Below are 24002 nucleotides of genomic sequence, written 5' to 3' on the forward strand. Positions count from 1 at the left end.
CGTGATTCACTCTCTCTCTCAGTCACATCACATGTGTTTCAAACCTTTCAATCAGCAGACGAATAGGGGCATGGTTAGAACTACATGACGTCACGTTGTCGATTTGTGCAGTAAAAAGTGAAATCGTCGTCTTCTCTTCCCTTCTTTTTCTGAAAAAGTTTTTCACTGATTCTGTCTATAAATAAGCTTTGCCACGAATGTATAGATAAATTACCTACTCCTGTTTAAGACATTGTATAAATTGAACTGATTGTGGAGGGAAGTTGCTGAGTGGCGCGTAAACTGGTCCCGGAAAAGGGAAAAGCACATAGGCGACGTAGGTCTGCAGAAGCATGTCTTCAGATGCAAGTTCAAAGTGAGTAGTTTGCAACTTTGCACGTTCTGAGAGATTTATTGAATTGTTAACTTAATTGTTAATCAATTTTCATTTATGCTTGTTGGCTTACTTTAATGTAATTTTAACCATTTTGATTTCATTTTTGTTCAAGGTCAGCAGCTGCTAGACCTTCATCTACCTCGAAAGATTCAGAGTCTTATCAAAGTAGCAGCAGTGGCAATGAAAGTAACACCCAACGACATGATTTCCAAAGGATAGGTAACAGTACAACCTATTCACCAACCCAGCACTCCACCATAGCAAACTCGGATAAAATCATGAGAACCCCAATCAATCCTGTTCCAGGAACAAGTCAAACACTAAATGATGGGAAGTCTGTAAATAAACCTTTTGGCCAACGGGCAAAGAAATCTTTCCCTCAGCCAAAGAGGTTCAAAATCCCGCAGCCAGTTCTTGGAAAAGATCCCAATCACCCAGAGATTGAAGTGGTTGAATATGTTGAGAAAGTAAAACCAATTCTAGAACCTCAACAAGTTTCAAACTATGTTACCTCTCCTATTTCATCGAAGGAATTGCACCTTGATATTCCACAGCATTCCATTAAGATAGAAGTGAGTAACCTTTAGCTTTACACTAAATGTCGGGAATAATCTAATGTATTTGTTCATTTAAGGTAATCGCTGCTGACCAGATCTCTGGAGGTGAAGAACCTCAACAGACACCCTCAATCAAGGCATCCCCCGTACCTGAATCTGAGCAAAATAATGCATCACCTGTACATACACCTGATCAATCCGTTTTCAATCATCCATGCCCTGCACAGAGCCCCGATCAAGTGACAGAAATCAAGCCATCGCCATTGTATACATCTTATAGAGAAACATCGCCTACGACGCAACCATGTACTGCAGAGCCATCAGGCGCAAAGATGTTAAGTGACGAAGAAATGAACAGAACGGTGACTTCCACAACATCTTTGTTTACTGGTGGTGGTTCACTCATGGACGAAGAGGACAAGAAATCCCTATTAGCCTCGATGAAACAAGCCTATACATCAGAGTTGAACCAATCCGAAAAAATGCAGGGAAGTGAGAGTGACGCCAGTCTCAATGATTCCGTTACTATGCCTCAGTTGTTCAAATCACCTAACTCGGGTTATGAAACAGACAAGAGCCGTCCTCCCCCAGATCTACTTTTTGAAGACTCATTCGATGAAGAACTGGTTACTTTGGCAAATAAAACGCTCTTCGGTTCTTCAGATTCCAAGACGGATTTTGGATTGGATGGTCAAGACCAAGAGGAAGTTCAAACCAGCGAAGAGTTGACAACAACCTCCACTGATGTTGCTATTGATCTTTCTCACTTGACCAGTTTAAACAAACCTGTGAGCCCGAAACCAATTCCTGATCTGCAAGACATCCATCATCCGCCTACTCCCGCCCTTACTCCGCTCAATCCTCTAACCGATGATTTGGAAGCTGCGATGGCCAAGCTGCATGGTGAATCTTTAAATGAAGAACCCGAGGAGGAAAAAAGGCCCCTGTCAAGCATGACGAATATCATAGTGACGAAAATAGTGGGTCATGGACGTTCAGGCCATCGACATAAAATAGTCAAAGAACATTCGGAATCCAGCCGCACGGAGAGCGGTAAAGGTAATGCCTCTAGTACTCTGTCAGATTTAGAATATCACCCGGATTCAGATGAACAAGAAGCGAAAGATAAATTCGAAGAAAGAAAACCGTCCGTGAAGCCGTACAAGTTTCATAAAATCGGCCCCAAGAGTAAAATGGGACCGTTGGCTGTTCACAAACCACTCAAATTGAACAATGTAGATGAGGCATCTGTAGAAGGCGGAACGGAGATCACCGAAGCAAACTTTGAAACAAAATTCAAACCCAAGTCAACACCTACACCCAGGTCACTTTCTCGTCATTCCAGAGAAGTGGAAAAGCTCTGCGAGGACGAGATGGTGCAGAATATGTTACGGGACATCGAGGAACGTGGACTAAACAAAAGACGAATTTCTGCAATTACCTACAAGGAGTTCCAGTCTAATGGTTCAGATAAAGAAGTGCGAGCTCCTCGCCGTGGCAAACGCGCCAAAAAGGATGACTCTAGTATTGATTATGAGTTGACACCCCCAAGGAAGAAGAAGATGTCACGAACAACTTCGACTCCTGTTGTGGATTCATCCCCACAAGATCAAGCGCTACAGCAATGGGAACCAATTCTCGTATGTATTCAATTTCCATATATTTAATGAGCCTAAACTCAATTGTGTTTTTTTTTTCGATTAATAGAATTCAACCAATGAAGACAAAGTGGTTTACGTTCCTCGTAAACTGGCCAATCCTGCTGATAGCTCAGTAATCGTTCGCCGACGAACTTTTTCCTCAGACTCCAGCGCTGACGGGAATCAGAACAACAAACGGAAGACTCTACATTCTCTAGATGGTGGTTAATTGCTTAACATTTTCAATCAAAAGGAAATTTCGAATAATTTGTATTTTAGTTTCTACAGGAGTTCAACGTTCCCTCTTCATGTTGGATGATCATTCTTACACATCTGTCAAAAGTTCACATGAGCTGGGATCCGCCGGTACATGTTCTAACTTTTCATTCGGTAAAATCATATTATAATGGCTCGTTTTTGTTTTATTTTTGTAGACGATTTAGTGTCCAAACTGAGCGCCAAATGTCAGGAGGTTCATATCAGTTGTAGAGATCACCTGCTTTGTATAAAACTCTGCCCCAGGACATCTATATTACGCAACAGTCTAAATTCCAATGTAATGTCAAATAATTTAGTTATGCAATGCGATTTAATCCAAAATTCTTTTGTAATAATCCCCCTAGATTTTGAAAGAGCTGTCCATGGTGTTGCGAAAGCTAAAAATGGAAACATCAATCCATGTGGTCTTAATCACCTCATCTGGACCGGATTTCTGCAACGGAATCGACTTTCCTTCCCTTATCCACGAGAATATGGCTCAAAGGCTGGAATCAGCCATGACCATCGTGAGTAACCTCCAGTAAGTAGAGCTACAAATAATGCTTGTCTATGCCAGAGTTGCAATCATTCTTTCTATTTCAATAACAGGGAGTTTATTACGGAACTGGCCAACTGTGACAAACTGCTGATTGGAGGCCTGGTGGGATCCGTCATGGGCTTGGGTGTTGCTTTGCTCCCTTACCTGAATGCAGTGTACGCTTGTGATAAAACCTCATTTTGTTTGCCGTATGTCAAACTCGGACAAAGCTACGAAGGTGGCCTATCGCTGACTCTTCCATTGGTGTCCAGGAATTTGGTAAATTTGACTTTTAAGTGGAATGGTTTGACAATTGTTTATAATCGTTTATTTCTCAAATTGCAGGAAAACTTGCTGTTCTGTGAAGGGCGACGTCTCACGGCCACGCAGGCTAAAGATTGTGGCTTGATACAAGACGTCTTTTTGCCGGATAATTTCGAAAAAGAAGTCGTGATCCGCGCCTGTAAAATCGCATCCGAATTTACCCAGGTATGGTTCGGTTTTACTTTTATGAGTTTTATGGCTTGCAGACGCCTAGATAGGCTGGCCCTGAATAGTGGAGCTCTTCGACGTGAGTTTGCGTTCGATTTTCAATGGTACACACGCTGCCTCGTCGGCACAGACAGTAAGGGTAGACTGAAAAAGTGTCGGCTGTGATTGCTCCACAACTCGCTCGCAGACGACATCGTTTTAACTAGAAAGTAGGAAAGGAATTACTCTCATCAGTATCGAGGGGCTTAACACTTGGAATGGGAGACTTACGGGTTTACATGTATAGGATGAAGTGGTAGTAGTCGGACTTGTATTCTCGTCGCCCGTCACTGAAGATTGCTGCCACGTGTGATTGCTAGGGCATTTGCAAAGAACGCGGGTACTCGGAAACTGTGACGTAGTCTGAGCTTGTGACGATCCTATTGGAAAGGATTTTGCGCTTTTAACAATGTGATTGGAGAATATTTGGGTCGTTACCGTTTATTCTGATGTTGACTGCCGATTGATTAGGTGCGCATGTTTCGATCCCTTTCATGGAAGCGCAAAACTGTCAATTACCCGGCCGGAAAAGAATTTTAAATTTCATTTCGATTTAGTGACAATTACGAATGGGGCTTACTTTCATTTGCGCCCGATTATTTAGTGGAAGGGAATACGCTGGGCCCTTAATGACTCGAACGAGCGATGTCACATTGCTGACGGTCACATCGTCGGGTCCTGTCCAATCGGCTGGGCAGTCGACTCCCTCGGGGCATCGACAATAGCGATTGAGAATGGACGGAATCCAATATCTCTTTTGGAGTATGCTACAAACAGTGTTTGCAGTTGCGCAGTTTGGAAGGTCACGCTCGCTCCTTATCTGCACTCGGGAAATTGGACCGACCGTCAAGCCAAGCAGATCTCTTTTTTGTTTTGTTTACGGCAGGCGACACTTAACAATATCTTTTAAAGGGATTCAAACAAACGAAAAAAGGTTGCGAGGCTTACTTGTAAAGGATATTGGGTAATAAGGTCATTTTCCGAGCTGGAACAACTGGCGAAAGGCGCAATCAAGAGTAGAATGACACAGAGTTGACGTGGAGCCATCATTCCACTGGTGGGTCCTGAGCGTATTCTGGAGGCTAACTGCGATTGCCTAACTAAACTGTGTTAGTGGGTGGCGACGGTCTAGTAGTGGTGGTGTGACGTCACTCGAATGCTCTCATTTCCCACCGAAACTAATCTTAACCAAATTAATTCTATTTCTAGAGCTCGCTGGCCGGCAAGAGAATGAGTCAGGCTTCACTCCGCCGTGACCTTCCTGACGTCCTAAAAGAAGAATCGCAGCTGTTACGGCAAACTTGGATTTCCGACGACTTCCAGCGACGAGCCAAGCAATTATACGCCAACGGAGATTTGCTGTCGTCGTTGTAGAGTACCGCCTACGAGCAGCAATCCATCCAGTCGTCCCCAAATCCAAGTTAGATCCTTATGTTTCTACTTTTCTATCTCTCTCTCTCGTCACCTTGTCTAGTTTAAGTTACAGTTACCAAAGGAACTTTATCGGCGTGATTGTTTGGCCTTTTTTTTTCTTTTTTAAAAGATTCTCTCGCGTTCTTGTTTGTTTCATGCGTAAGGATTTTTTGGCGGGTATGTAACGGTTTCACTCCAAGTGACGTTATCACAAAGTGCGCGACGTGTATTCGCCCGTGTTTTTCCTTATGGCGAGTCGATCTGTCTTTTGTTTCGTTGAAGTTGTTTTTTTCACGCGCGGGTTGTGGGGGGGGGGGGACTGAAGTGTCGGCTCGCCGTTAATCCTTCACGCAATTTGTTTCTCTCCCTTTATTTATGTACTTGTAGCCCCAATCAAGATTTAATTTACCTTTCACACCAGAAACCGAGTGCCTGTTCTACTCCCATCCAGTTTAATTGACAGACGGTTAATTCCCTCCTTTGCTTTGTAATTGCGGTTGGTTTAAAAACATCCATCATTCAATCCCGAAAAAAATTATGTAATTCTACTTTGCTTTTATGACCCATCCATTCGGTGTTGGCTGAGTTGTAATGGGACTTTTTTTTTCGGTTAATATCAATACAGTTAACATAGAACAATACCTTCTAACATGTATTTTTATAGTTATTTTTTCCTTCCGGTGAAAAAGTTTGTGTTGTTTTATTGGTAACAATCAGAAAGTCATGATGCGATTTTAAACCGGCTGAACTTTCTCCGTTTTCGTTCCGTTTCATTTTCATTTAATTGGTGACGTATTCGCGATCTTTCTGTGAATGGTGGCCAACTAACTGGAAACGTAATTTGAAAGGGTAGTTCTCAGAAATTTTCCGATTTCTTTGTCAATGGTGCAATTGTGTTTGACAAGGTGTCATTCGCCAACCAATTTCTTTCGTTGTTTCCTAATAAAGTTGCGCTGTGTATAGGGAATACGGTCTCGGTGGGATGGTCGCTGCTTCTGTCGTGGTGTTATAGCTTTCGTATGATAATGTACAAAAAATGATTATGATGACGAATTTTACGACGGCACTTGTGTCGATTGTACTTTTTGTTTTTGCCATCTTTTACTGATGTCTAAGCACATAGGAAGAGCAGAGAAGAATTTTTCTATGCGGTTTCTATTCCATAGGGCATGATTAATGGGAAGTTTGTCAGAAAAGAAGAGAAGAGTCTCATTTCCTCGTGGACTCGAATGAGAGCTTTTTTTACACCAGGGTGATCGATTTCCGGCGTAAAATCAACTCGATATTGCAACAACTTTATGTCCGGTCTTTTTGTCAAATGGAAATAGTTGGATTATAGTAATTCAATCTGCGATCCTTCAGACTGTATTTTTGAAATGTTAAATCTAGAGATAATCTTTTACTTAAATGTTATTCCAGTAGATTGTGCCGGCTTTATTGAATCGGGCGTCAGTGGGGCGAGTAACAAGATCATGGCTAAGAATTTGATGGAAAAACTTTTCGGTTGTATTGCCCAAGGATTGGTTGTTTTTTGTACGGCTGAGCCCACGGCTGGGTCCAGCATTTTCTCAACTTTCACCTGAAGCCTCTCCTCCTAAGATTTCCTCTTGTCGTATCTCTTGAATTACCTGTTTGAATAGGTTAATTAGGGAGCTATTTTTGGTAGGAAATTTTGATTTATTAAAAGAACATCAAAGCAACGTTGAACTAGGCCTCTTTTCATTTGCATTCACGGTCAGGTTCTATTTTATTTTCATTTAGAAAATACTGCTTTTTTGAAATCCCAAATCGCTCGTGAAAGACATACTCATTAAAAATATATTGACGACTCTTTGAAAAGATAAAATACTGATGACATAATGTCCACATTAACACGTGACCCATTTTCAAATTTTCCTTCCGGCCGTCTTGTATTTGTACATCTCTCGAACGCTTTGTTCCACGTTTTTTGACGTCCGACATTCTCACGTAAAAGTTAACGACAGGTGTTTGTTCCTTGCGCAACTTGCGATCACTAAAACAGAACTACGGAGAAAATTTTTCTGAGGTTTTTTTATTGCGTCATCGGCATTTTGTCCATCGGGTAAGAAGGCCTATTTTTTACGACCATCGGCCTTCTCCAAGTACGTCAAAAGCGTCCGACCTTAGATGAGCGAGCGTGGCTGATTAAAACAAATATTATGCACACTTGGATAGTCCACATTTTCAATCGTATTTTTTTCGGGATTGGTGGGCATAGATAATATTCATAGATTCGGGATTGGTGGGCAATTTGCTTATTTTCGAATTATGAACTCTCCATTCTTCTACGTTAAATCTCTTGATTTTCTGTCGCTTGTTTTTTAGACTTTGGCCGTATTACTTTAAATAATTTCCCGAGTCGGTAAAGACTATGATGGTCTTTCCTAAAAGTCTAGACATGTTAAAATTAAATCCTGATCTGTGGAAACGTAAGAACCTTATTTTCTTGGCAAACAAAAGAAATGGGAATACAAAACAAGCCAAAAAAAACAATTAACCTGAGATGAGGTCCCGTTGTGAGCTCTATCCTTTTCTTGCGGGCGTCTTGGTAGATGTTGCTGCAGCTCGCGGGAACTTCTCTTGACACCACGCCTTTCTGCGTCTGACATGGTCGATTCTTTTTTTTCAAAACTGATAGATTTATTGTCTGCAGCGTCAAATTCAACTTGCTCAAGTTTGACGCTGAATTCATCTTGGCCAACTTCTGTTTAGGCTCCGACTTTTGCCCATTTCCGCGTTGTTTTTAGCTGTAAAATTTCTGGCACCTCGGATGAAATGTAATATCACGTCATTTTTCTTTTCCTATAATAACAATTTCATTTACTGCTGTTGTGTCTGGGCTGTAAAATGAAGTGTAGGGCATTGCGTGGTTCATCCCAATTTTATTATTATAGGGGACCAAATGTGGTCCACACAAATCAGTAGACCTACTTCTTGACAGGCCAACAAGTATTTTAAAACATCACACACTCCCCTTTTTCCCACTGTATAGAAATCGGAAACTTTTCATAAAAGGGTCAGCCACCCCGAGCTCAATCTTTCTTCACTTACAACGACCCCCATCGACTCTTTTCGGCATCTTATTTTATGCAGGCATGAGAATAAAGAAGCGATTAAAATAATGCAAGAAAGCAAACAAAGAAGCGTCTAATGACATTAAGGGAATGATTACGGCCGCCAAAGACGATATGTTAAATATAGAAAAATGTGAGCAAACGGGAACAATTGGCAAATGTCAACAAATAGCTTCGTTTGAATATCGACCCCGGAATTGACCAAGACGCTTAACACAAACCTGTAACTATTTAAGATATTCACTTAGGCTTAGTTACGGTTTATGTCTCTCTGTGCGTTCAACCCCATTTTTATTATTCTAAAACTTTTTTTGAGAATAAGATAAAATCATTTCTGCTCTAACATGAATTTTAATTCTCTCATCTGCAACGATTTTGCGTTTCGTTTGCGGGGTGGGGGAGGGGGGTGCTAAGCCTTTTTCTGCGAAATAGTGCAGCTGGTTGCTCGTTTCTTGAAGCGATTCGTGGAATGCAGTACGGAAACAAACGTTGATGAAAATAGACATGCTGATTCATAGGAATTGTCGCGAAGATGATAAGTATACAGTAGATTCAAACAGTCAAGCTTAAACATCGTTACCGAAAGGTTGTCTGTTTATCCTGAGGAGAATCGGCTTGGAAAATATTATGGCGTCTTCTGATCTTATCAACGGTAAGTTAAAACTTTGTTCTCCCTTTTTTCTTTTAATTTCGTCTATAGTTAAATGCCTTTTATTTTATTTTTATATTGACAGTTGCAGCCGACGCCAATCAAGAAATTCTGGATAGAATTAAAAAAGCGGAAGGCGACGAGGCGGAATTATTAAAACAAGTTTTTGATTCTTTTGATTCGCTGAGAAAGCTGATAAGCCAAGTGATTGAAACTTTCAAGTCGAGTAAGGATGGTGAAAAGGAAACCAATGTTACGGACATGATTATGGACAGGATTAAGAAGGCAATAGTGGAAAAGATAAAGAGCAAAGTGGAAGCCAAAAAGAAAAAGGAAGAAGAGTTCCAGCGGGCGATTGAAGAAGCGCAGAGAAATTTAAGCGAAAAAAGAAAAGACTTGGATGACCAAAGCAAACCCAAGTTGCGCGTTTGGCCGTCATTTTTCGGCCTATTTGAATCCAATGAAGAATCTGTTGAGAATGCCCGGCAAACGTTAGAAGAAGCTGAAAAAAGATTGAAGAAAATCAAAGAAGAAGCAGAGGACAGTGACAAAAGGTTGAACGAAGAAATTCAAAGGTGGCAAGCCATTCCAATTGATGAGCTGGAAGAGTCCCTTCAACTGACGTTGGAATCCACTAGGAAGAAATCTTTCCCTCAGCCAAAGAGGTTCAAAATCCCGCAGCCATTTCTTGGAAAAGATCCCAATCACCCAGAGATTGAAGTGGTTGAATATGTTGAGAAAGTAAAACCAATTCAAGAACCTCAACAAGTTTCAAACTATGTTACCTCTCCTATTTCATCGAAGGAATTGCACCTTGATATTCCACAGCATTCCATTAAGATAGAAGTGAGTAACCTTTAGCTATAAACTAAATGTTGGAAATAATCTAAAGTATTTGTTCATTTAAGGTAATCGCTGCTGACCAGATCTCTGGAGGTGAAGAACCTCAACAGAAATCTTTCCCTCAGCCAAAGAGGTTCAAAATCCCGCAGCCAGTTCTTGGAAAAGATCCCAATCACCCAGAGATTGAAGTTGTTGATTATGTTGAGAAAGGAAAATCAATTCTAGAACCTCAACAAGTTTCAAACTATGTTACCTCTCCTATTTCATCGAAGGAATTGCACCTTGATATTCCACAGCATTCCATTAAGATAGAAGTGAGTAACCTTTAGCTATAAACTAAATGTTGGAAATAATCTAAAGTATTTGTTCATTTAAGGTAATCGCTGCTGAACAGATCTCTGGAGGTGAAGAACCTCAACAGACACCCTCAATCAAGGCATCCCCCGTACCTGAATCTGAGCAAAATAATGCATCACCTGTACATACACCTGATCAATCCGTTTTCAATCATCCATGCCCTGCACAGAGCCCTGATCAAGTGACAGAAATCAAGCCATCGCCATTGTATACATCTTATAGAGAAACATCGCCTCCGATGCAGCCATGTATTGCAGGGCCATCAGGTGCAAAGATCTTAAGCGGCGAAGAAATGAACAGAACGGTGACTTCCACAACATCTTTGTTTACTGGTGGTGGTTCACCCATGGACGAGAAGTACAAGAGATCGCAATTAGCCTTGATGAAACAAGCCTGTACATCAGAGTTGAACCAGTCCAAAAAAACACAAGTAAATGAGAGTGATGACAGTTTCAGTGACTCTAGCTGCTCTAGTATGCCTCTTTTGTTCCTAACGCAGGAAATTGATAGTGACGCCAGTTTCGATGATTCCCTTACTATGCCTCAGTTGTTCAAATCACCCAACTCGGTTGATGAAACAGACAAGAGCCGTCCTTCGCCAGATCTACATTTTGAAGACTCATTCGATGAAGAACTAGATTCTTTGGCAAAGAAAACATGCTTCGTTTCTTGCAATTCAGAGACGGATTTTGGATTGGATACTCCCGCTTTGACTCCGCTTAATCCTCTAACGGATGAACTGGAAGCTGCAATGGCCAAGCGGCATGGTGAATCTTTGAATGAAGAACCCGAGGAGGATAAAATGCCTCCGTCAAGCATGACGAAAATAGTCAAAGAGCAATCGACAGCCAGCCGCGTAGGGGAGATCAACGAAGCAAGCTTTGAGGCAAAATCTAAACCCAAGTCAACACCTATCCCCAGGGCACTTTCTCGTCATTCCAGAGAAATGAAAGAGCTCTTCAAGGACCAGACGGTGCAGAATATGTTACGGGACATCGAGGAACGCGGTTTAAACAAAAGACCAATATCTGCAATTAACTACAAAGAGTTACATTCTAATGGTTCAGATAAAGAAGTGCGAGCTCCTCGCCGTGGCAAACGCGCCAAAAAGGATGACTCTAGTATTGATTATGAGTTGACACCCCCAAGGAAGAAGAAGATGTCACGAACAACTTCGACTCCTGTTGTGGATTCATCCCCACAAGATCAAGCGCTACAGCAATGGGAACCAATTCTCGTATGTATTCAATTTCCATTTATTTAAAGAGTCTAAACTCAATTGTTTTGTTTTTTCGATCAAATAGAATTCAACCAATGAAGACAAAGTGGTTTACGTTCCTCGTAAACTGGCCAATCCTGCTGATAGCTCGGTAATCGTTGGCCGACAAACTATTTCCTCAGACCCCAGCGCCGACGGCATTCAGAACAACAACCCGAAGACTCCACATTCTCTAGAAGGTTGTTAGTTGTTTTTCTAGAGAAAGGAAATTTTAAATAGTTTGTATTTTTATATCTACAGGAGCGCAGCGTTCCCCGTTGAGCGATCATTCTTACGCAGCTGTCGAAAGTTCGCATGAGCTGGGATCCGCCGGTATATACTAACACTTTTCATTTAGTCAAATCATATTTTAATGCTCCGTTTCTGTTTTTAATTTTGTAGACGATTTAGTGTCCAAACTGAGCGCCAAATGTCAGGAGATTCAAATCAGTTGTAGAGATCAGCTGCTTTGTATAAAACTCTGCCCCAGGACATCTATTTTACGCAACAGTCTGAATTCTAATGTAATGTCAACACATTTAGTTGTGCAATGCAATGTAATCAAAAATTATTTTGTAATAATCCCCCTAGATTTTGAAAGAGCTGTCCTTGTTGTTGCGAAAGCTGAAAATGGAGACATCAATTCACGTGGTCTTAATCACCTCATCTGGACCGGATTTCTGCAACGGAATCGACTTTCCTTCCCTTATCCACGAGAATATGGCTCAAAGGCTGGAATCAGCCATGACCATCGTGAGTAACCTCCAGTAAGTAGAGCTACAAATTATGCGTGTCTATGCCAGAGTTGCATTTAATTTTTTTTTTTAAATAATTAGGGAGTTTATTACGGAACTGGCCAACTGTGACAAACTGCTGATTGGAGGCCTGGTGGGATCTGTAATGGGCTTGGGTGTTGCTATGCTCCCTTACCTGGATGCAGTGTACGCTTGTGATAAAACCTCATTTTGTTTGCCGTACGTCAAACTCGGACAAAGCTACGAAGGTGGCCTATCGCTGACTCTTCCATTGGTGTCCAGGAATTTGGTAAATTTGACTATAAGTGGAATTGTTTGACAGTTGTTGGTAATTGTTTATTTCTCAAATTGCAGGTTAAGTTGCTGTTCTGTGAAGGCCGACGTCTCACGGCCACGCAGGCTAAAGATTATGGCTTGATACAAGACGTCTGTTTGCCGGATAATTTCGAAAAAGAAGTCGTGCTCCGCGCCTGTAAAATCGCAGCCGAATTTACCCAGGTATGGTTTATGTTTTACTCACATGTCACGAGTTTTATGGCTTGCAGACGTAGTTTGAGATTGTAACAATCCTGTTAGAATTTATAGAAATGATTTTGCGCTTTAAACAATGTGATTTGAAAGATGTTTGGATTGTTAATCAATGCTCTCATTTCCCAACCGAAACTAAACTTAACCAAATTTATTCTATTTCTAGAGCTCGCTGGACGGCAAGAGAATGAGTCAGTCTTCACTCCGCCGTGACCTTCCTGACGTCCTAAAAAAAGAATCGCAGCTGTTACGGCGAACTTGGATTTCCGACGACTTCCAGCGACGAGCCAAGCAATTATACGCCAACGGAGATTTGCTGTCGTCGTTGTAGAGCACCGCCTACGAGCTGCAATTGATCCAGTCGTCCCCAAATCCAAGTTAGATCCTTATGTTTCTACTTTTCTATCTCTCTCTCTCTCGTCACCTTGTCTAGTTTAAGTTACAGTTACCAAAGGAACTTTATCGGCGTGATTGTTTGGCCTTTTTTTTTCTTTTTTAAAAGATTCTCTCGCGTTCTTGTTTGTTTCATGCGTAAGGATTTTTTGGCGGGTATGTAACGGTTTTACTCCAGTGACGTTATTAATGTGCGACGTGTATTCGCCCGTTTTTTCCTTATGGCGAATGGATCTGTCGGTTAATGCCCTCCTTTGCTTTGTAAGATTTGCGGTTGTTCAATCCCGAAAAAAATTATGTAATTCTAATTTGCTTTTATGACCCATCCATTCGGTGTTGGCTGAGTTGTAATGGGACTTTTTTCGGTTAATATCAATACAGTTAACATAGAACAGGATAATCGAATTTTGGTTATTTGAACTTTAGCAGTTTAGAGTTGGACATCTGATGGATTGGTATTTTACTATTTGTCCGGTTTTGTCGTCCAATTCAAAAAATTTTTTTTAACCTTAAGGGGCGTGATGCGTTGTCTTACCGTCGAATACCTTCTCATGCGTATTCTCAGTTAATTCTTTCCTTCCGGTTTAAAATTTTGTGTTGTTTTATTGGTAACAATCACGAAGATCATGATGCGATTCTAAACCGGCTGGACTTCGTTTTCGTTCCGTTTCATTTTCATTTAATTGGTGACGTATTCGCGATCTTTCTGTGAATGGTGGCCAACTAACTGGAAACGTAATTTGAAAGGGTAGTTCTCAGAAATTTTGCGATTTCTTGTTTTGTTTTGTTAAGGTGTCATTTCCGGAAAAAAGTGACACCTTTTCGCAGACCAATTTCTTTCGTTGTTTCCTAATAAAATTGCGCTGTGCATAGGGAATATGGTCTCGATAAGATGGTCGAAAATGTACTAATATTGACGCATTTTACGACGGCACTTGTGTCGATTGTACTTTTTGTCTTTGCCATCTTTTGCTGATGTACTAAGCACATAGGAAGAACAGAGAAGAATTTTTCTATGCGGTTCTATTCAGTAGGGCATGACTCATGGGAAGGAAAAGGAAGGATGTGTTTATGTTCTGTATAGTAGCTATAATGATTGTCTCAATTAAAACACCCCTCGTTTCCCCCATAGCAAATAGCAGCTGCCCACCTATTCTGTATCTTTCTTTTGGCTTTTTGGACGGAAGCGGATCTTTCCTTATTTGACTGCACCGTTGATGGTCCCTCCCCAAACCGGAAATCAGTTAATAGACCCCAAGTAATAGCTTTGAAACTTAAAAAGATAAAGTAGAGATACACTTTTTCCAACACGTCGCTTTTTTACGCCTCTTTTAGTATTTTGCGCCCCGGACATTAAAATAGAAAACTTTTCAACTCATCTTTTTTTTATTAAACGAAAGTAATGGAAATGTTTTTGGAAGCATTTCATAAGTAATAGGGGTATTTTGCCAAGTTGTCTAGCGGCATCCGCTGAGTTCTCTCGCCAATCAAATACGCTAATTTATGGGCGTATTGGATTGGAGCCGGAACTCGTACTGTACCCTGTGTTTAAAATTCTTGACATTAAAAAACAAAATCCCAGTCCAGTAATAAAACAAAACAAAAATCATACCGGCCAATTGAAGTAGACGTGAGTTAAAGCGTAGGCCAACGATTGGTGAATATCCGGCGTAATGTTGGACGAATTATAAATGACGTTGAAATTGATTGGCGAAATCGTACCCTGATTGACTTTCTGCGACACCAGGAAGAAATCGAAGCGTTCGCTGAGCGTCACCGTGTTGTCCACCACCGTCCCGCACGGTGGATTCCCGAACGCGTCTCTCCTTTTCAAGAAGAAACGAGTGTTGATTTTCTTGCTGACAATCACGAACGAAATGCCGGGATCGTAATGGCCCGTTTTCGTAATCATTGCCGCTTTTTTACAAGCTTCCTGTAATCGATTCAAGTATTATTTGAGCGGTTGATTTTTAGTTGGAATTAAATAATTAAATACCTTGATGCCACCGAGTTCGATATCGAGGACAGTTTGGATATCCCCGGCTCCAATGCCGTCACGGTAGACGATTATATTTTCTGGTAAAAGTATTTTGCTTTTATTTTCCACTTGGGCCATGTAATAAGCTCTAAATGGAAAATAATTTCAATTAATCAAACCAAGTTCAAAAGACCAGAAAATAATAATTTGCGTTTACTTTAACGAGGTGAGCATGTGATGTTGGAAGCTCGGCGAAATCTCTTCGTTGGCCGAGTGGATTTTGACGGACGAATTGTAACGCGTGAAACTGTCGTTGGTTGAAGCCACGAACGCCCCAACGGCTTTTCTTTGTGCGGCGTCGTGAAACGTGTCGTAACCAACAATCATCCATGGCTTTTGTGGTTTAAATGATTGTAAAATGATTGAGTCTACTATATAGAAGGTTTATATGATGTTTATTACCTTGTTTGGCACTTGCGCTTTCCAAGGTTCAGCTCCCAACTTGCAGGCAATTTGAGTCATCACTTTTGTAGCTACCGACATTAATTTCCCCTGGTTTCCTTCAATAATTCGACCTGTAATTACCTGAAAGAGAAAATTATTGATGGAAAATTGGACAGGATAATTTTGTTTTATTAATTATACCTGTGAGGGGATACCCCTTTCGCAAAAGGTGTATTTCTTGATGGCCGAATACGTGTCGGTTCGATTGGTTCGCAACACGCACATAACAATATCGTAGTCTCTCTGGGAGACATTGTCACGCATAGCATTGATGTACTCGCTTGTTTGTTCTCTTTCCAGAGCAACACTTTTTTAAAAATCAAAATTATTAATTAGTTTTGATTTCTTTTTCAATGGTGGATTTTTAAAATTTACTAGCGAGGTTCCGGCACGTTAAATCCTTGAGGAAGGCCAACTTGTTGAATCAACTTGACAAAATGTCGTACTTGTTGGTTCATTCTGCTTGGAAGTATGACGATCCATTCCTTAAACTCAGCCGAAACGGCCATCTTGTTTCCTTTTGAATCAATTCCAAATGATTAACTGCCATTTCACAAATATTTTTGAGAGACTCACTTTGCATATCGCTGCTCCATTCGCCTTCCCTAATATTGATCCTGCCAGCACCTGTGATTAAAGGTTTGGCTGGTAAAATTCTCGCCTTGCAAGTTACAAGATCGTTTGCAAACTGAAGGCCCCAGCTCCTCAGCTCTCGTTGAATCTAATTCATTTTGCATTAATAACGACCTAATTTTTTGTTTGAAATTATTTAAAAATTTACTTCCGGGCTGTTGGTTAACCGGCGACGGAATTTCAGTAAAGTTTCTACCCTCCTATCAGGTGTGACGCGAGTGATTGTAGAAATAGCCTTCTTCAAATTATTATTATCCCTTTTTAAATTCAAACAAATAAAAAAATTAGCGATTTGAATTTTTCAACTTTTTTCAATTGATGGCAAACCTTTGCTCGGCTGAAAGACCCGTCATCCCGCACAACTCTGGGACGAGATAGATGGCCTGGGGTTCGATGTTTTGATTGGCACAGCCGTTGATATCACGACGTGATGGTCTCGACACGAGCATCGGCTGGTTCGGAAATCGAATGTTTTGCTGGTAACGATTCTTGTAATATTCTATGTAACTAATGTCTCTATCTTCTTTCTTCAAATGGAATGTCGAATCGGCTCTGTTGACAAAATCCACGTCGTCGATCCTGTACGTTTTGTTGTTGTAGCCCGTCATCACGATCTTGCCCACCAGCTCGGCTTTAATTCGTTCCTGTTTTGAAATGTTAGTCTTGATGGAAAGAGTTACATGCTTAAATATTACTTGTAGGTTATCTGTGTTGGCACGGCGCATTTTGTCCATCACGTCGTAAGCAGTGTCTCTGCGAAGAAATTTATTGATGACTTCCACGTTCATAAAATATTCTTGTTCGTGATGGCGAATCGTTGTCAAGTATCCAGGCCAAATTGTTATCGGGTGATTCTAAAAAGATTTAATTTGCATAATAATTATTTGAGGTAATAATTAACAAGTTTGTTGAATCGCCATTTTACCGGAACGTCTTCCCTGGCTTCTTTGTCGTAAAAATTGCGTCGTATCATCACCAAGTTGAGCATCGACATGCAGCGTCGCAGAATTAAATTCGTTACCTAATTAAATAAATCCATTTTTAATTTTGTCATTTGTTTTGCGGCTCCACTTGTAGCACTTACGGAAGTGTAAACAGGATCTTCTTTTTGTATTTCGCTGGTTAGCCTTAAAGTAATTCTGACTTCACTGTCGTCCGATTTTCGTTTCGAAATCAATTCCAGTGGCTGTAGATGTAAAGAAATTTGAGCTACTGTGTTTCTTTTAACGTTTAGGTGTTAAGTTACTTGTGGGAGACGAGTGGTATTGTAGAGAAGAGTCCCGTCAAAAATGTATTTCCCAATCATTTGCTCGTGGACTCGAATGAGAGCCTTCTTAACACCAGGGTGATCGATTTCCGGTGTAAAATCAACTCGATATTGCAACAACTTCATGTCCGGCCTTTTTGTCAAATGGAAATAGTTGGATTGTACTTCAATCTGCGATCCTTCAGACCCTGTATTTTTGAAATGTGTTATCTTCTAGCTAGGTTATCTTTCATTCGAACTTTAGTGCAATAGATTGTACCGGCTTTACTGAATCTGGCGTCAGTGGGGCGAGTAACAAGATCATGGCTGAGAATTTGATGGAAAAACTTTTCGGTTGTATTGCCCAAAGGCTGGTTGTTTCTTATACGGCTAAGTCCACGGCTAGATCCAGAATTTTCTCCACTTTCACCTGCAGCCTCTCCACCTCGAACTTCCCCTTGTCGTATCTCCTGAATGATCTGTTTGAATAGGTCATTTAGGGAAAATTTAGTTATTTTGGTAGAAAATTTTGATTTATTAAAAGAACATCGTTGCAACGTTGAATTACGACTAGTTTCATTTGCATTCACAGTGAGGTTCTATTTCATTTACATTGTTTTTTAATAATTCTAAATTTCTCGTGTAAAGGCTTTCTAATTTAAAATGAATTCATGACTCTTTTAAGATAAAATACCGATGTCGTAGTGTTAACACTTGACCCTTTTTCAAATTCTCCTTCCGGCCGTCTTGGTATCTGCACATCTCTCGGACGCTTCGTTCCACGTTTTCCGACGTCCGACATGTTCACGTAAAAATTTTACAACAGGTGTTTGCTCGTTGCGCAACTTGTGATCACTAAAAGAGGACTAGGGAGAATCTGAGGCTACAAGAGAAACACTAAAACTACTCAGAAATGGTAGATGGCCATCTTCACCTTTTCTGAGATATTTGTATTGCGCCATCGGCATTCTGTCCATCGGGGAATTACGATATTACGGCCTGTTTTTATGCCCATTGGCCTTCTTGAAGTAAAACAGAAGCGCCTTTATTAGATGAGCGTGGCTGATAAAAACAAATATTATGCGCATTGGATAGTCGTATTTTCTTTGTACAGCTGGGATCAAAACAAATTGGTGGATAATGTGCTTATTTTCGAATGATTGATTAGAATGATTACGTTAAATCGCTAAGCTTTGACCATTATTACAAACTACTACTACTACAAATAATTCCTCAAGTCGGTAAAAACTATGATGGTCTTTCCCCCTACAAGTATCTCAATCTTAAAATTAAATCCTGATCTGTGGAAACGTAAGAACCTTATTTTCTTGGCAAACAAAAGAATGGGAATAAAATACAAGTAAAAAAAACAATTAACCTGTGATGAGGTCCCGTTGTGAGCTCTATCCTTTTCTTGCGGGCGTCTTGGTAAATGTTGTTGCAGTTCGCGGGAACTTCTCTTGACACCACGCCTTTCTGCGTCTGACATGGTCGATTCTTTTTTCAAAACTGATGTAGATTTATTGTCTACAGCGTCAGATTCAACTTGCTGGAATTTGACGCTGAATTGGCCAACTTCTGTTCTCACCAATGTTTAGGCTCCGCCTTTTGACCATTTCCGCGTTGTGTTTCAGCTGTGACATTTCTGGCACCCCGAATGAAATTTAATATCACGTCGTTTTTCTTTTCCTGTAATAACAATTTACTGCTGCAGTGTCTGGGCTGTAAAATGAAGTGTATTGGGCATTGCGTGGTTCATCCCAATTTTATTATTGGTGACCAACTGTTGTCCACACAAATCAGTAGGCCTATACTTGACAGGCCAACAAGTATTTTAAAACATCACACACTCCCCTTTTTCCCACTGTATAGAAATCGGAAACTTTGCCCTAAAAAGGGTCAGCCACCTTGAGGTCAATCTTTCTTCACTTACAACGACCCCTCGACTCTGTTCGGCATCTTATTTTATGCATACATGAGAAGAATAAAGAAGCCAAGCCAAGGAAAACCCTTTGATGTGTTACACTTTTTAGGAATCGATTCGTTAACCGTTTGAGCTTTAAATAGAATAGGGTTGGCCTTTTCTTTTATTCCAGTCCAAGTCCATTTTGTATATCGGTATTGTTCGATATTTGTTTCTTATTCAACTATTGTTCACTAAACTATGTCCTTTCCGTTTCCTAAAACGACAATTACTTCCGGAGTTATTGTAATAAAAAGCAAGTCGAATTTAAAAAGAAATGCCGGTATTTCCTTCCCGGAAATGTTGTTGGTGATTTCACAACCGACCCATCACTCCTTCTATTCAAGCATTTTGAATAGAATATTCTTTTGACCTCTTGAAATAACATTAAATAGATTTGTCCATTTTTGAAATAATTTTTACTTTTCTCTAAAAATTGGCAGTGACATTAGAATGGAAAACAAAATGTGTTGAGGTCTTTGTGGTGGGCGACAATATTTAGAGATCGAAATCTATAAAAGATTTCACTTTGAAATGGAGCACGCATTTTAAAGGTAATAGGGGAATTTCGCCAGGACATCTAATGGCTCTCGTTCAATCCTCTCGCCCACCAAATACGCCAACTTGTGAGCGTATTGCATCGGAGCCGGAACTCGTACCGTTCCCTAAATCAAAATTTCAATTGATTAAAAACCAAGTTGTTGCAATTTCAATTCAAATTACCGGCCAGTTGTAGTAGAGATGGGTTAAACTGTACGCAAACATTTGATGGACGTTGGCCGCCAGTCCAGTGCTGTCGAAAATGACGTTGAAATTCGTTGGCGAAACTGTTCCTTGATTGACTTTTTGCGAGACCAAAAAGAAATCACTTCGCTCCCTGATGGTGACAATATCGTCCACTACCGTCCCACTCGCTGCATTCGATGGATTGTCTCTCGTTCCGGCGAAAAAACGAGTTTTGATCGCCTTACTGACAATCACAAATGCAATGCCAGGCTTGTAATCAACTCCTGCCAAACTGGCATTCGCCACTAGTTTACAAGCTTCCTGTAAAACAATTTCCTTCGTTAAGCATTTACTTTCTTTTCTACTTGTCTGTTTTTAATCTAAATCGTCTACCTGGATGCCTTCGAGTTCGATATCCAGGACAGTTTGGATATCGCCAGCTCCGACGCCATCACGGTAGACGATAATTTTTTCCGGATAAGAGCCGTTGGCTGTTTGATAGGCCCTGATTATTTGTATAATTTTAGAATAAAATCCATCCATTGTCTAAAATGCAATTCAAGTAATACTTTAATGATTTGAGCATGTGATCCTTGAAGCTGGGCGAAATGTCCTCATTGGCCGGATGGATTTTCACCGACGAATTGTAGCGCGTGTAACTCGTGTTGATTGAAGCCACGAACGCACCGACGGCTTTTCGATTGCGAGCGTCGTGGTAGGTGTCGTATCCTACAATCATCCAGGGCTGAAATTTAAAAAAAAATTATTTTAACTGCTATAAGTGTAAATGGCGGATTTGATTTGATTTATTACCCTTTGAAGGTGCGTAACTAGTGTCCACGGTTCAGCACCTAATTTACATGCGATTTGAGTCATGACTTTGGTAGCCACCGACATTAGTCTGCCTTCGGTTCCCTCAATAATTCGACCTGTAATAACCTGAAAGGAGATAAATGTTTATATAAGTCTTGCCTTTAAAAATGAATTCAAAATGTAAATACTTGGGAAGCGATACCCCTATCGCAAAAGGTGTATTTCTTGATGGCCGAATAAGTGTCGGTCCGATTGGTTCGCAACACGCACATGACGATGTCGTAATATCGGTTGGGGATGTTATCCCGCAAAGCATTGATGTAATCACTGGTTCGATCCATGTCCAGTGGAACACTTTTTTAAAATTAAATCAAAATTAGTTTTCATTTAATTTTTTATTTGTGGTTGATTAACTTACTAGTGAGGTTCCGGCAGGTGAAATCCTTGAGGTTCGCCAACTCTTTTCATCATATTAACAAAGGATCGAACTTGCGAGTTCAATTTAGTCGGATAAACGACGATCCATTCCGACATCTTGACAGAAACGCACATTTTTCTTTCTGTTCGAAATAAATTGAAATTTAAAAAATTAATTCGAGTTATTTCATAGCAAAATTGAATAACTCACTTTGCATTTCACGGCCCCAGTCGCCATCTTTCGTGTTAATTGTATTCGTTCCCGTGAGAAGGAGCGGTGCTTTCAAAGTTCTGGCCGGACATGGAACGAGTTGATTGGCGAACTGAAGTCCCCAATTATTTAACTCCCGTTCAATCTATACAACCGTTTTAAATGTTGAATTTTTCGCTATATGCCCATTTTTTTAAATTCACTAGTAATTATACCTGCGGAGTTTCGGCCAATCGGCGACGGAATTTCATTAAAGTCTCCACCCGTCTGCCCGGCGTGACTCGCGTGATATTCCCAACGGCCTGCATCATTTTAAAGTTGTTCCTAGAAAATATTTCCAATCAACTTTTTTGTTTCAAAAATAATCAAACAAAATTCAAACCTGTGTTCCTCTGTTAGTCCCGTCATTCCGCACAATTCCGGAATGAGATAGATCGTGTCATCTCTCATGCTGGCCCCTTGCTGGTTGTCGGGTTTGTTACGTGATGGCCGGGACACGAGCAAAAATTGCCGCTCGTCTTTGATGTTCACCTCGTAATGTTTTTGGTAATATTCCTTGTAGGTGATGTCCCGATCCTCTTTGCGCAAGTGGAACGTCGACATTGGAGTTTTGTCGAAATCAATGTCGTCGATCCTGTACGTTTTGTCGTTGTACAGCGTCATCACGATTTGGCCTAGTAACTCAGTTTTGACACGATTCTAATTCAACAGAAAAAAACTTAAAAATTTGGTAATTAAAGAGACAAGGCTAATAATTCAAATACCATGAAATCATCTCTCCCTATTTGCCGATGAATTCGTTCAATCACGTTCATGGCAGTGTCTCTGCGAAGGTATTTGTGAACGATTTCCACGTTCAAAAGATAGTCACGCTCGTGACGTCGAATCGTTGTCACATACCCCGGCCAAATGGTAATCGGGTGACCCTATACAAATTCAAAATTAAAATTTTGAAATGGAAAATTAAATTGAATTGATTAGTTGCGAATACCGGAACATCTTCTTTAGCTGCTTTGTCGTAATATTTGCGCTTCAACATCACCAAGTTGAGCATCGACATGCAACGCCTCAGGATCAAACACATCACCTGAAAATTAAAATTTTGTTAAATGGAAAAGTTAACGCTAATTTTAATTTAAGGGTAGTAACTTACTGAGGTGTATGTAGCATCTTCTTGTTGAAATTCGCCTACTAAAGCGAATTTAATTTTGACGTCACTCCCGTCAAATTTCCTTTTAGAAATCAATTCCAACGGCTAAAAAAATAAAATCCCAATTTGTTAGCGGCCTGAGAAATTTTATTCATTTGATAATTAAATTTTACTTGAGGAAGAGGAATGGTAGTGTAGAGAAGAGTCCCATCGAAAATGTAATGGCCGAGAATTTCTTGGTGAGTTCGAATGAGCCCTTTGCGGATGAAACTAATATCATCCGCTATTTCCGGCGTGAAATCGACGCGATACTGCAACAATTTGACGTCCGGCATTTTGATCACTTGAAAATAATTGGACCGCACTGTCATCTTTTCTCCCGAATGTCCTTCATTATTACAGAAAAATGAATTTTAATAATTATTTCAAATTGGATCGATATTTTTAAAATAATTTATTTACCGTGTTTGTCGTACGACGGAGATTTGGTAACTAATTCTAGTTGACTCCGCGCCCGGCTTAAACCACGAGTTCCTCCGCTAACAATTGCACTTGTCCCCCCGGCTTGCTGATGGCTAGGCCCAGCAGCAGCCGCTCCCCCACTTGCGTGTTGTTGCCCAGCATAGTAACTGCTGGACCTGGTGTCTCCTTCACTACGTGAAGTTGATGGGCCTGGAGACTGCGGCTATCACAAAAAAATAAATAAATCAAAAGTCGTTCCGTATTTGTAATCTTCAAGGACGATCATCTGACAGCTCTTTTTGATTCATTTGATTTATAGCAACAAAAAATTGAATTTCTTTTTTTCCTACCAAACTTGTTTACTGAATAAAATCAAGGGTCAACATTCTTTTTCTTTCCATGATTTTCATTTCATTTTACCCAAAAAAGAATGAAAGAAAATCATGAATACACTTTGAAAGTAATTAAAAATACAGCGCTATAATAGGAAAATTTGGTTTTAACATTTGAAATTACCGTTGCTGTCGAAGGCGGTTGTGTAGATTCTCCCGGTCGTCTTGGCGTCTGTTGTTGCAACTCCCTGGAACTTCTCTTGACTCCGCGCTTTTCACCTCCTCCTCCCGCGTCCGACATGGTCGACCCTCGTTACTAAACTGAGTCCCCCCCCCTTTCCCAGTTGATTTCATTTGGTAAAGTCGTTTGGGAGTT

At 40.5% G+C, this 24002-nt stretch overlaps 4 protein-coding genes and 1 long non-coding RNA gene across 16 annotated transcripts in view; 2 read left to right on the plus strand and 3 right to left on the minus strand.

Annotated features, from left to right (window-relative positions):
- On the plus strand, positions 1-5954 carry LOC124190746. Of its 4 annotated transcripts, XM_046583588.1 has the most exons (11): positions 3-355; positions 489-595; positions 683-948; positions 1011-2573; positions 2641-2794; positions 2853-2939; positions 3008-3129; positions 3197-3372; positions 3441-3648; positions 3715-3858; positions 5110-5954. In XM_046583588.1, the coding sequence occupies exons 1-11, from the start codon at positions 333-335 to the stop codon at positions 5272-5274; spliced, it is 3015 nt and encodes a 1004-aa protein (XP_046439544.1). In that variant the 5' UTR covers positions 3-332; the 3' UTR covers positions 5275-5954. The 4 variants fall into 4 exon arrangements, with proteins under 4 accessions (XP_046439542.1, XP_046439544.1, XP_046439541.1 ...); XM_046583586.1 differs by having other exon boundaries at positions 1-355; positions 489-948; XM_046583587.1 differs by having other exon boundaries at positions 8-355; positions 3715-5954.
- LOC124190755 lies at positions 3683-12810 on the minus strand. Its single transcript, XR_006873065.1, has 3 exons — positions 12791-12810; positions 5366-5370; positions 3683-3874 (listed from the first exon to the last, which is right to left on the minus strand). It is a non-coding gene; the product is annotated as an uncharacterized LOC124190755 (long non-coding RNA).
- Positions 6102-24002, plus strand: part of LOC124190745 — a 26316-nt gene continuing 8415 nt past the window's right edge. For 4 of the 7 annotated variants that reach the window (XR_006873060.1, XR_006873063.1, XR_006873061.1 and 1 more), the window contains exons 1-11: positions 6102-9060; positions 9143-9903; positions 9966-10214; positions 10277-11494; positions 11562-11715; positions 11777-11848; positions 11918-12039; positions 12107-12282; positions 12352-12559; positions 12625-12768; positions 12965-13175. Coding sequence is in view for 2 of the 7 variants with exons in the window: in XM_046583583.1 (XP_046439539.1) it covers positions 9036-9060; positions 9143-9903; positions 9966-10214; positions 10277-11494; positions 11562-11715; positions 11777-11848; positions 11918-12039; positions 12107-12282; positions 12352-12559; positions 12625-12768; positions 12965-13129 (3294 nt within the window). In the remaining 5 variants the exon portion in view is untranslated. Of the gene's footprint in view, positions 9061-9142; positions 9904-9965; positions 10215-10276; positions 11495-11561; positions 11716-11776; positions 11849-11917; positions 12040-12106; positions 12283-12351; positions 12560-12624; positions 12769-12964; positions 13589-24002 lie in introns of those variants that run through there. The other 3 variants (XM_046583584.1, XR_006873064.1, XM_046583583.1) reach the window with 3 other exon arrangements.
- LOC124190747 (piwi-like protein Siwi) lies at positions 14491-19072 on the minus strand. Of its 2 annotated transcripts, XM_046583590.1 has the most exons (16): positions 18931-19072; positions 17833-18031; positions 17553-17761; positions 17391-17492; positions 17232-17327; positions 17002-17160; positions 16634-16950; positions 16455-16563; positions 16250-16394; positions 16049-16190; positions 15815-15980; positions 15632-15754; positions 15387-15562; positions 15188-15317; positions 14804-15124; positions 14491-14733 (listed from the first exon to the last, which is right to left on the minus strand). In XM_046583590.1, exons 1-16 carry the CDS (start codon positions 19039-19041, stop codon positions 14617-14619), a joined length of 2622 nt encoding a protein of 873 aa, XP_046439546.1. In that variant the 5' UTR covers positions 19042-19072; the 3' UTR covers positions 14491-14616. The 2 variants fall into 2 exon arrangements, with proteins under 2 accessions (XP_046439546.1, XP_046439545.1); XM_046583589.1 differs by having other exon boundaries at positions 14554-14733; positions 16634-17160.
- On the minus strand, positions 19906-23961 carry LOC124190749 (piwi-like protein Siwi). 2 transcript variants are annotated; one of them, XM_046583591.1, is made up of 16 exons: positions 23811-23961; positions 23295-23517; positions 23006-23220; positions 22836-22937; positions 22674-22769; positions 22447-22608; positions 22065-22381; positions 21898-22006; positions 21683-21827; positions 21473-21614; positions 21243-21408; positions 21055-21180; positions 20811-20986; positions 20635-20746; positions 20239-20562; positions 19906-20180 (listed from the first exon to the last, which is right to left on the minus strand). In XM_046583591.1, the coding sequence occupies exons 1-16, from the start codon at positions 23925-23927 to the stop codon at positions 20064-20066; spliced, it is 2649 nt and encodes an 882-aa protein (XP_046439547.1). In that variant the 5' UTR covers positions 23928-23961; the 3' UTR covers positions 19906-20063. The 2 variants fall into 2 exon arrangements, with proteins under 2 accessions (XP_046439547.1, XP_046439548.1); XM_046583592.1 differs by having other exon boundaries at positions 23295-23511; positions 23811-23952.

Source organism: Daphnia pulex, chromosome 3 (genome assembly GCF_021134715.1).
Source record: "Daphnia pulex isolate KAP4 chromosome 3, ASM2113471v1".
Classification (NCBI taxonomy): Eukaryota; Metazoa; Arthropoda; class Branchiopoda; order Diplostraca; family Daphniidae; genus Daphnia; species Daphnia pulex.

Excerpts from the sequence above, each read along its gene's own strand:
- LOC124190746 (XM_046583585.1), top strand. The coding sequence starts at position 333 with ATGTCTTCAGATGCAAGTTCAAA. Across the intron at positions 2,795-2,852 it reads GACTCTACATTCTCTAGATG|TTTCTACAGGAGTTCAACGT; the intron begins GTGGTTAATTGC and ends TTTGTATTTTAG. Across the intron at positions 3,649-3,714 it reads CATTGGTGTCCAGGAATTTG|GAAAACTTGCTGTTCTGTGA; the intron begins GTAAATTTGACT and ends CTCAAATTGCAG.
- LOC124190747 (XM_046583589.1), bottom strand. The coding sequence starts at position 19,041 with ATGTCAGACGCAGAAAGGCGTGGTGTCAAGAGAAGTTCCCGCGAACTG. Across the intron at positions 16,564-16,633 it reads GGTCTTTCAGCCGAGCAAAG|GGATAATAATAATTTGAAGA; the intron begins GTTTGCCATCAA and ends GAATTTAAAAAG. Across the intron at positions 15,318-15,386 it reads CACATGCTCACCTCGTTAAA|AGCTTATTACATGGCCCAAG; the intron begins GTAAACGCAAAT and ends TTTTCCATTTAG.
- LOC124190749 (XM_046583591.1), bottom strand. The coding sequence starts at position 23,927 with ATGTCGGACGCGGGAGGAGGAGGTGAAAAGCGCGGAGTCAAGAGAAGT. Across the intron at positions 23,518-23,810 it reads AACCGCCTTCGACAGCAACG|CCGCAGTCTCCAGGCCCATC; the intron begins GTAATTTCAAAT and ends TTTTTGTGATAG. Across the intron at positions 21,828-21,897 it reads GATTGGCCGAAACTCCGCAG|ATTGAACGGGAGTTAAATAA; the intron begins GTATAATTACTA and ends ACGGTTGTATAG.